The 12,510-nt window shown below is 26.8% G+C and overlaps 1 protein-coding gene across 1 annotated transcript; it reads left to right on the forward strand.

Annotated features, from left to right (window-relative positions):
• Window positions 1-652: 652 nt before the first annotated feature.
• On the forward strand, window positions 653-3,442 carry LOC135923598 (uncharacterized). Its single transcript, XM_065458438.1, has 3 exons — window positions 653-670; window positions 2,400-2,667; window positions 2,713-3,442. Exons 1-3 carry the CDS (start codon window positions 653-655, stop codon window positions 3,423-3,425), a joined length of 999 nt encoding a protein of 332 aa, XP_065314510.1. The 3' UTR covers window positions 3,426-3,442.
• Window positions 3,443-12,510: the final 9,068 nt, after the last annotated feature.

The following is a 12,510-nucleotide window of genomic DNA, read 5'->3' on the forward strand; positions in this document are numbered from 1 at the left end:
TGCACTATAAAATCAAATCATACATCATATGTTGTTAAATATAAAATATTACATACACAATATATAAGATCAATTAATTATACATATAAAATTATTACAATTATACAATATTGCACAGAGAATAGAATTGCTGCACTTATAAAATCAGGCATCGATCATATTGTAAATAGATATAAATAAGATTTAAATAAAAGAATTAAGATAACAAATAATTTTTACGTTAATAAATCTCTCATTAACTTTGAACCTTTGCGCAAATAAACAAGAATATCTTCTAGTTCAATCTGCGCTAATAGTTCTCGTTCAATTGACATCATTAAAAACGCTTCTAATTTTTCGCCTATATTAGCTCGCAGCCTATTTTTTATAATTTTTAATTTACTAAATGTTCTCTCGCAATTAACCTGCATAAATGACAAAGTTAAAATGTATTCATATGCCAAAAATAAATCAGTGTATGCACATGTGTGCATATTGTATCTTTTAAGAATTTCATACATGCATATTAAACACTAGTTACATTCATTATCACATTCTGAGTTATTATCATATTGTAATATTTCATCTTCATCATTTGGCTCCTCACTTGTACATACGATATCATCGTACGTTTCATTTAATTGTGATATTAAATCTTTGAATACACTGGTAAATGAACACAATTCGTCAAGTAATTTAACACTCAATATATTTAGGCCTAAAATGAATTATTTGTTATTCGAAATTCAATTCGATTAATATTTTATGAATACGTACAGCACAATTATTCAATTCGAAATTTCAAATTGAATAGTATAATGAGGAAAAATATTCGTCAAATAGTAAACTTTTTATTATTCAATTCGAATTATTTGTATTATTCGAAATTATTTATTTATAAATATTCGTAATTTTTCGTAAATATTTTATTTTTTCGTTAATATTCGTAAATCGTAAGTAAATAATAAAAAAGAATTATAGGGGAGACCGGGGATAGTGTGTTCCCGGGGTAGGTATTTCCTTCTCAAATAATTTAAAAATTAATAAAGTTTAAGATTTGTAATTTAAGCCAAATATGTATTATAATAAGGTGCTTAAGTAGGTCCAAAATTGTTTCGGACAAAATTGCTCATGAAAAATTTTAAATGCAAATTTAAGTTTCAACATACCCAAAGTAACTTTTTTTAAATTTTACATTTTCACTAATAACTTTTTTTATAAAAGTTGTTCAGACTTAATATAAATTCTAAATGAATCTCCATTTTATCATATATAAAAATATTGACAATCATTATGTTAATTTAATATTTTAAATTTAATTTTTAAATGATCCTGTGGACCTGGGGAAGGTATTAGCGGGGTGCGTCTTTTCCTTTTACATACATTCATTAAAATATTGGTTCTGATTTTGTAAAATGGTTCAAACATATATTAGAAAACTAACAAAGAAAATAATGATAATTAAAAGGCAAGTATTCTTCAAATGCTGAAAGATAAGATACCTTTGACAGTTATAACCATGAATACGAATTTAAGTTATGGGAGGTATATTTATATATTTAAATTAGTATATATTTAAGAAACTAAGCATTAAGAGGTATAATAAATTGTTCAAAAGGAATGAAGATTTTCAAGAGCGATATCTTCACAGATCAGTATTTTCTCCTATTCAAGAAGCTAAATTAACAGATTATTTAATTAAAGGATCAAGATTATTTTCAGGATTATGCCCTAAACAAGTATTTTAATACTTTGTTATAACATATATCTCTGTAAAATGATTTTTTTATAATCTTTAAATTTTGCCATGGTATTTCTTTAGTTAAATAATAATATACTTGATAAAATTTTTTTTAATTATTTACATTATATGTTAATGAAATATCTTTATTAATTTTAAAATACTTTAAAGTGAGAATTTAACTTATACATTAGAATGATATTTATTTAAGTGTGTATGATATATATGTAAATAAAATGATGCTGCCATGTGTATATATTAATTTTAAAATGATACTGCCATGTATATATATTAATTTTAAAATGATGCTGCCATGTATTAATATTAATATTAATTTTAAAATGATTTATTCATTGTAGCATTATATATATTATATCATGCATTAAATCATATCTTACCTATATATTAAAGATTTAATTATGTGTGTATGATATATATTTAAAATAAAATGATGCTGCCATGTATATTAATTTTAAAATGATTTATTCATTGATTTAGCATTAAATTATATCATGCATTAAAACATATTTTGGTTCTTACCTATACATTAGAGGTTTAATTATGTGATATATTTTATTATATTAATTATAAAATAAATTCAGAATAAAATTTAAGAATTAGGATTTTAATTAGATTGCCTTAATATATAAATAATTTAATGTCTTATGTTTAAATTTAGGTTAGAGTTTTAGCTTATCAAATGGCCAAGAGGTATAGTTTACAAGTACCAAAATCTTGGGAAATAACTCAATCAGATGGTGAAGACTGGTTTGGAGCATTTATTAAAAGAAATCCAACTATTTCTTTGAGAACACCAGAGGCTACAAGTATAGCCAGGGCTACCAATTTCAATATGAAAATGGTTGATTTATTTTTTAATAATTATTTGACTGTCACAAAGGAAAATAACTTTCTACCATGTGATATATATAATATGGATGAAACTGGTAAATTAAAATATATATGATAGCAAATCTTTAATATTTTCATAGGATTAACAACAGTTCAACGGCCTAATAAAGTTATTGCAAGGAAAGGCGAAAAACAGGTTGGGGCAATTACTACATCAGAACGTGGTACACTTATGACCTTGGCAATTTCTGTCAATGCTCTAGGAAATTCTATTCCACCTATGTTTATATATCCCAGGAAAAAATTTTATGATCATTATTTAAGAGATGGCCCTGTAGGATGCATTGGCGTGTCCAATGGTTCTGGATGGATGCTGGCTGAAGATTTTATATATTTTTTAAATCATTTTATAAAATACACTAAGCCCAGTCAAGATAAAAAAGTTTTGCTTATATTAGATAATCATAAATCTCACCAATCTATTGAAGTCATTGAGCTGTGCTCTGACAGTGGTATAGTTCTATTGACTCTCCCTCCCCATTGCACTCACAAACTCCAACCATTGGATAGAACTGTTTTTGGACCTCTAAAAAAATATTACAACAGTGCCTTGGATGCTTGGATGAGAATGCATCCAGAGAAAAGTTTTACTATATATGATATCCCTGGAGTAGTAAAGAATGTCCTTCCAAAAGTCACCTCAGCTTCAAATATCCAAAAGGGTTTTGAATCCTCAGGTATATGGCCCCTAAATTCTTTAATTTTTAATGAAGAAAATTATAATCCTTTATATTATAATAATAATAATAACGATCCTAATGAGAATTTAAATTTACCTGAAATTATTTCGTAACCATCTGTCAGTGATAGTCCTGTTCATCATCTTCTCACGTAAAAAAAGATTTTGCTCCATTAATTATTAGTCCCCATCCAACAATATTTAAAAAAACAACACGTAATCAAATAACTTCAGCCATTTTAACCTCTTCACCTTACAAAAAAATAGCCAGATCTAGGGCTAATAATCTAAAAAAAAAATCAAACCAATAATAAAATGAATGCTGGCAAAAAAGAATTTTGTTTAGTGTGCCACAAAAACTATCAAACTCACCACCATAATGAAGATTGGTTCCAATGCCGTAATTGTCATTTATGGGCACATGGATCATGTTGTGATTTTAATTAATTTTTTATATGTAATAAATGTGTTGTAATAATATGTTTGTTATGATTTTTGTATGAAAAAAAATGAATAAAATGCTTAGAAAGTGATAGTCTAAAACATGCCCCGCAAAAGGATAATACGTCCCCCGTCTCTTTTTCATGACTCAAAAATTTTCATTTTTTTAAAATTTAAATTTAAAAAATTATATAATATTTTTTTATTAGATATTAATTTCTACCGTAGATAATTATATAAAGAATAAAATAACATAAAAATTATTTTGATAAATTATTTCTCCTCCTTTTCACAGCCTCTCAATTTTTTATGGACAATATAACCCCGGTCTCCCCTAATTAAATTTTCCTAGTGAATATCATTTCGTTTTACTTTATTTTATTTCCTATTTTTCATATATTCATAATCAAATCATAAGTTATATTTTCTGATAAAAAGTTTAATGAAAATGGAAACCCAACAAAGTAAACTAATAATATAATTAATTTATTTTGATGTTTAGATTTAAAGCAAAATAAAGAATTCCTAATAATGCATTGAATTCTGTTTCTTCAACTTCTTTAGTAGATCTCTTCAATCATTTTTGGTGTTATAAACAAGTCAAAACATTTTTCTGGAGTGGCTGCTTCTTTCCCATATTCTTACTCCTGGCAGATGAATAACGAAATTTTGTCGATGAGTTCTTATTCCTTGATTAGGAAAATCCTTTTCCATTTAGTAACCTATTTCCCGTGTTGTTGAAAATGGCAACTGATATATTGTCCATTCAGGGATCTTCGGCTTCATGTGAGCGGTTATTCCCAATAAGGACAAATATGATAATGTAGAAAAAAATAATTTTGCTAGAAAAACTTATTATTATCCAATTCGGATCTAGAATAATTATATTTTGATGTTTATAAAATGAGATCATTGTACATTTTTAAAAATTTGAATATTAGATTGAAGAAATAATTTAGATATTTTCATAAGCAAATCTAATTCTTAAAAGGGTGTTTTTGGCCAATTTTTTTTGAATAACGTTATATGAGATCATTGAGTTTTATTTCGTTTATTTACTGTAAATTTTGACATGCTAATGACAATTATTTAGAGAATTCTTAAAAGTATCGAAAAAATAATTTAATTTTTATAAGATTTAGAAAAATTTTCGAATTGAATAATGATTTTATTATTTGATGAAAACAAATAAATTATTCGATTCGTACGAATACGAATAGCGCAATTATCCGTTTCAAAAATTCAAATAGAATTCGAATAATAGTATTATTCGAGATTCGTTTTTTGTATGCCTAAATATATTTGCCAATTGTGCCAGTTTTTCCAAAGCCTTTTCAGAAATACCTTTACTATAACTTTCATCAAAATGCCTTGGATGCAAATATTGCACATTCAAAATAAGCTCTCTATTCGCAGAAAACCGTTCTGACAAGCTGTTTATAATTTGATCAATTATAGGGTGAAATACTTTGACCCAACAAAGGTCAATCGATTCTTGAGGATATTCATCTTGGCCTTCGTCAGTATATATTCTCTTCGCTCGTCCTATTCGATTTTTTGGCAGATAATTCTGTACCCAGACACCCTCCGTGAGCTTTAAATATGTAAGTGTTTCATTTAAAATAGAAGCCATTTTTATTGCTTTATTTTAATCGATTTAATAGTTATAGATGATACAGAAGATTTAGCATCTTCTTATCATTTTCTAAGCTGACAAAATATCTAATATAATGACATTGACCCCATTATTTCAAAAATTTCCAAATATATTATAGCTGAACTTAGAGTCTTAAATTTACATAAATTATCGATCAAAGACTGAGATTCTGATGAGATTTTTGCCTCAAATGATTTATTATCTATTATAAATTGAAATTGGGAGCAAGCTCTCTTTACCATATATTCATCTAAGAGCTTTTTCACGTACCCAACAACTTTTTTCACCTATTTTTGCAGCCTTCTCAACTCATTTTGGCCGGATGAATTATTCTGTTTTACCCAAGCATCCATCCTTTTATTTTATATGATTCACCAAAGAAAGTTGCTAGTCTGTTCAATAATCTAAATAAATTTTTGCTTTCAATATCATGGCATGAATCACATATACAGAGTTCTGACTGTAACACTAAATATACAAACTACCTGGAGCCTCTATACAAGATATCAAAAAATCCTTTTCCAGAAGAGTTTGTAACTTTTGTAAGTGTGAAAAGCCTTTCTGTTATTTAACCATTATATATGTATCGTAGGCAAATGGTTGCTTGATCATAAACGCTAATGTCTTGAGCACTATCCATTTGCAAACTAAACCGTTTGTTACCAATCTCCTTTTTTATTAAATTCCTGATTTGATCAAGAACAACATCAATATCTTTGTTAACAGTTGTTTTTGACAACAATGTTATGAGAGACCCTCTTCCTTTCAATTTTGATTTGTCAGAGAGTTTAAGCTTTCCTTTTCTACGTTTGCTCTTTAAAATAGCCTTCTCTAAACGATATCTGAGTATTTGATCATTCTTTGATATAATAAGAATCATTTCCAGGAAATTCCCATGATTCAAATTTTCATTTTCAAACTGGCTAAGTGTTTCAGTCGCATATGATCCTCTGTAGGGTAAGTTTTATCTGCCTAAAAACTTTATTATCTCCAATATTTGTTTTATTATGTGGACATTGTTATAAATTTATCGATATTTTTCATTTAATATTTTAACACTAATTCAATTATCAAATGACTTGTTTTTTGATGGTCTGAGGTAGCCATCGTCTTCATATGTACTCTTGAATTTTTATATATTTTAATTACTGAATGCATATGTCGAAAATTTGTTGAGCCTGTTGTGAAAGTGTTTTAGCATACTGCCAGGCAGATTGAGCAGAACACAACTTTGGCTTTATTGCATGTTAGTTTTATTGTATTCCATATTCTAGGTATATTTTCACTCATAACCATTCGATAATATAATTTATAATATTTACTATTTATTGGTTGTATAGGATGTTTTAAAAATGTAAGTTTTTGAAGTATAGTTAGTAGCTGTTAATTGCAACTTAAAATTTTCATGTATGCATTCCTGTTCTGAAGGAGATTGTAGGATCCCCTGAATCGATTTATAGCATATCTGGGTTGGGGCTCTTTAAAAGAATAGATGATGAAATAGTTACAGATGAATGTGACGTTAAATTCCTATATATGGTGAAATTGTTTCCGATATCAATAATCCACTTTGTGAAATATCTGAAGATATTATTGATAGTTGCTTTTGACAAGTGTGAGGATAATAAAAATGAAATTGCTGTAATTGTAGATAATGCATTTTCAGGGTATGTGAATGATTTATCTGCTGTAATGGTGGATAATATAGTTTTAGGTGGGTGTGGCAATGATTAAACTGATGCAGTAATAAATGAAGATGTTGCAGACAATGTAGTTGTTTCCAGTAGATGTAAATGGGAGGCAGTTGTTGATATTCCTATAAAAATAGTTTTTTTACATAAAATAATAGTATTAGAAATGCTTGGTATTGATTTATCAAAGAAAGATAATTTAAGTTGTTTTAGATCAGCACCAGCTGCTTTGAGACCAGCAGGATTTTTTCCTAATTTTCAGCTCTACCTTTAAATTTCCTTTTGGCATTCCTATGCATGATATTTAAAAATGTATCAATTTAACTAAAAATAATACATTGTGTACACTACCCATGATAAATATAAACAGTAAATGTAAAATTAAATTAAATATAATTTATTACTGTCTATGGATTGAAATATAAATAAGTTACTTTTGACTTTTTACATACATCTCAATTCAATGATCATATAAATAAGTGCAAAATAGCTATATAAAGTTGATTATTATATTTGGTTTGTACAATAAATTTTACTAAAAATTTTTGCAAATGATAAGTGAATTGTTGTAATCCAAATATTAGGTAAGATTTTAACAATCTGTGTTCGTTGAGATTGGTTAATAATAAAATTATATAAATTAACAATCAATTTATTAATATTAAAAATAAGCATTAGAAAACCAATGGATCAAAAATTTATTTTATTAAAATTATCATACCTAGGTTTTATTAATTTTAATGAATCTAAATATAAATAAAAGGATACTAAAGTCCTCTTAAGTGAGGCAGCAAAAATGAATGAATCTTGGCATATTCGTTATTTATGTTGTAAATAGGGTTGTGCATTTGACCGGTCAAATACGTTTCGGTCAATTGACCGATATTTGACCGGTCAAATATGGTCAAATTCAAATATATGTTTTTTAAGTCAATATTAACTTTATTTTGAATATAATAATAGAATAAATCTATAATATTATTTTTTTAAATTCATTGTCATTTAATAACTAACATTTAGCTCTCTCTAGCAGAGTCTTGTTCTGATTCATATTCAATATTATCACTTTCTTTAAATTTTTTTAATCAATTTCCCTGATGTCGAGATCTTTCGATTTCTATTTTCATAAGAATATAAACCCAAATCGACCTATTTCTTTCTAGAGAAGAAGTAGAACTAGGAATTGTTAGTCTCTTAATGGGAATGATGGGCAAAGTTTAATCTATTAACTTGAGGTAGGAATTGATTGTTTCTTATGGAAATTACTGTTTTACAGATAATTTGCTATTAAACATGCTGCTTTTGCTTCTGAATGGTCATCACCACCTTGTAAAATGGCTAATTCTTGAATTATATAATATAATTCATTGAATTCACAACTAGTGAGATTCTCTGGGGAACCAAAAAATAAGCAACATTGTGATCACTATTTATATCGTTTTTTTTCTTTTGATATATTTAACTTTTTTCTTTAGATTTTTTTAGAGTATTCCGGTCAATTGATAGGTCAATTGACCGACTTGCCAACCCTGGTTGTAAATGTTAATAAAATCCAAATTTTAGAACGCCAGCTCAACCAGATCCAAAGATATATTTCTTTAAAGTCGAAATCTTGTTTTTATAAAAAAATACTTAAGATAGAGTTACAAATAATATATCATTTTATAGCCCTTAAATGTTTACATTAGAAAATATCGAAAAAAAATTAAAAAATTCCAAGTGTTTTCGTATTTCCGGTAAAATTAAATATTAACATTGTTAGGAAGGGATTTTTGGGGGTATTGATATTCTCTAAAAATGTTTATTACCTTTATATTAAACTATTTAATAAAAAATCTATATAGCCATTTTTGTTTTTTTAATTTTATAAATAAATTCATATTTTATAAATCTGTGTTATCATGAATCAGTTTTTGGTGTAGCAGCTGAATGGCATTTCATTTTTCAGCTACATCCCATGGGAAAGGTCCATGTGATGGCCTTGGCGGAACATTAAAAAGATTAGCAACATGCTCAAGCCTTCATCGTATTAGTTCTGGACACATTTTAACATAAGTTAATTGATATCAGTTTGCAAAACAAATGCCGTCAGTAAATTTTACATATATATAACCAACGAACAATACAATTTAGAAGAGATTAAACCACAAGAAAGATTCAATTTAGCTAGCTCCATTCCTGGAACTCGGGAAATACATACTGAATTTCCTTTGAGTTTAAGTAAACTTAAATTAAAAATATATTCATATATAGAGGACTTTCAAATTAACAATATCTCAAATGCAGATAATTTATCTTTTGCCGATATAAAGGATTCGTAACATGTGTTTATGACGAATATGAAATCACTGAGGATATATATATTTCATTTTTACATCCCCATAGACCATCACTCTTCTTTTACCCCACAATTGAGGACATTTATCAAAAAATAACAATAGTAGATCCATAACAGTGACTGGACGTACCTACAAATTATCACCTCATGAAATTCTATTAATAAGCGCAAAATGGGATAAGATTAAAACAAGCGGTATTTTTGTTATAATTGTTTGTATATAAAAATTTAAAATATAGCGTCCTAATAATAATTATATCTATATGGCTGCCTGCTTACTTTTCGCCCCAGAATATCATATTGGTTATACTCAATTGATTTTTCAATTTTAATCTCAATACAATTCATATTTTCATTAAAAATATAATAATATAATGATTTTTAAACATAACGCCATCTATATTATATTTTTTATTATAAATAAATAATAAAAAATTCAAATTAAAAAAACAAAAATGGCTATCGAGATTTTTTATTAAATAGTTTAATTATAAAGGTCATAAACATTTTAAGAGAATATCAACATCCAAAAAAATCCCTTCCTAATAATGTTAATTTTTTATTTTTACCAGAAATAAGAAAACACTTGGAAATTTTTAATTTTTTTTGATTTCCAATGTAAAATTTTAAGGGCTATAAAATGATATATAATTTCTAAATCTCTAAATTATTTAAAAAACAAGATTAATGAAATCACGCATTGCGCGATTTTCGACTTTGAAGGCGTATATATTTGGATCTGGTTGAGCTAGCACTCTAAAATTTTGAGTTTACTAAATTATACAAAATAGATAACTATCATGCCAAGATTCGTTTCTTTAAAGATGGTGGTCCGAAAATCTCGTTTTTTGGTCGATTAAAAAGGGATACCAAAGTCCTCTTATGTGAGGCGGCTGAATATAAAAAAATGATAACAAAGTCCTCTTAAGTGAGGCGGCTGAATATAAAAAGAGATTATCAAAGTCATCTAATCTGTAAACGACCTTCGCGCTAAGATTTTTACAGTAAAACCTGTGGCACGGAGTGCTGTCCGATTTTTGTGACCTTTTACAGTAAAAGGTAGCACAAGTGCTGAAAAATTTTTTTAAGATACATTTTACTCTTCATACAATTAGAAAATGATTTCATTCTTTCAAAAACGAATAGAGTATACTGATTACAATTCGGCTCAGAGCGAATTATTTTCTGCCATAAAATTGAGCTATATTTTCGAAAAATAATCCAAGTAGATATTAGTTAGCTTTAAACTAGATTTCGTCCTTTTCAGCCTGCTGTAAAGAGGACAATTATCCAACTATAATAGTGACTGGTGATCGAAACTCAAAAATGGTATACGTTTTGGCAAAATCCTTTGATTTTTTTAAAATACCTTTTTCAAGTTTCACATATTAAATAGCACACCAATTCTTAGTCCATATTTGATATATACCAATCCCACAGCTCAGAAAATAAATAAATAACCTTGGATGGAAAGAAATTTAGCAGTCTTGAATTCGAACGTATGACTACTAGATTTGCCATATTCTAAAAGTCAGTTTGTGGATTTTCAAAGATTAATATTGTTAAAAATCGGGACTACACAAGACAAACGTTATCACATTTTATATAACGAGTTTGTCTAAGCTTTGCTACTATGGTCCATAGACCAAATCGTTAGACTGAATGACATTATATTTGAAAAATTAATAATAAAAAATTATTCATTTATGATATTGATTTATGGATATTTACTAATTAATTTTTTGTTCTGATATTGTTTTCATTATTATAATATACAATTTTAAAAAAAATTTTTATATCGCATTATCTTATATAACAAATTTGTTATTTTCTTTAATTTATTTTCATATATTTTATAAAATTATATTATAGTTAAAAAAAATAAAGCTTGATACATTTCCATTTTGACTATTTAAAGTTTTTTAAAAAAAGTTTCTTGTTTTTTATTGAAATTTTTCCAAAGTATTTAGCATCTTAAATACAAAATTTTATAAAGTATATCCGAATACAATTTTTAGAAAATTTGCCCAACCCTGACTTACAGTGAAATAGAGTTTAGAGCATACATTTATATTGTGGATAATCTTATTCATATTGCTCAAGACATCTTGCCTTAATTATGCTTGGATCTTCAGAATTAACTATTACTTTAAAATATTTAAAATTGAATTTTGAACAAAATGCTGAAGGTATTTCTGATTCAGTCTTCCATTATACAATCAAATGCTTCATATTTTGCCTTAATAAATAAAAAAATATACTCTATGTCTAAATCTATTTTTTGTTATTTCATGAAAATATTATCAAATGCATGCATTGAATACAAGTTAATTTGAAATATTATAACTCCCGCGAAGGTTTAAAAAAATTGAACTCAATTACAAAATTACTTGATTTTTTTTAGTAATTACTAAATACATTTTTAAGAAATAGGACGAACTAGCAATATAAAAATTAGTTTGTAGTATAATTACAAATGTAGTTAACATTTCCCAACGTTTGTAGAATGTTTTAATTACTTAAAAATTAACCTAGCTTGTCAGGGTGGGACTGGTAATAAGACCAGGTGGGCATTTTGCCACGAAGTTGCGAGAAAATGTAGATTTTTGAGGCCGATCAGAGAAAAATATAAAAAAGAGGCCGATTAAAATTATTATTATGTTTACATTATTTTCTCTTATCATTTATTTATTTTTAATGATATCTCTATTATTTGAATATCACCCTTGAGAATTATATCGTTTACTATATTTTAATGCATAAAATATCAATAAGTCGCTTGACGCTATACATCATTACCACGCTTTTCTTTGTTTTTTTCAAATGAAGTGAAAACGCTTCTGTTTGAGTAGAGTGAAAGCTAAGTTTTGATTAATTTATTATATTTTTATACGTAGATTTATTGTAGAAATAATATAGCCACATTTGTGGTTAAGAGAACTTTAGTATCCCTTTTTTATATTCAGCGCCTCACTTTAGAGAACTTTGGTATCCTTTTTTTATATTCAGCTGCCTATGGTATCCTTTTCTTATATTCAGCCATTATAATTATAATTACTCTTTTTTTATGTC

The sequence above is a fragment of the Gordionus sp. m RMFG-2023 genome, chromosome 2, assembly GCF_954871325.1.
Source record: "Gordionus sp. m RMFG-2023 chromosome 2, tfGorSpeb1-WG-v2, whole genome shotgun sequence".
In the NCBI taxonomy this organism is placed as follows: domain Eukaryota; kingdom Metazoa; phylum Nematomorpha; class Gordioida; order Chordodea; family Parachordodidae; genus Gordionus; species Gordionus sp. m RMFG-2023.

Coding starts and splice junctions, on each gene's coding strand:
- LOC135923598 (XM_065458438.1), top strand. Junction 2,668..2,712: donor ATATAATATGGATGAAACTG/GTAAATTAAAAT, acceptor ATATTTTCATAG/GATTAACAACAGTTCAACGG.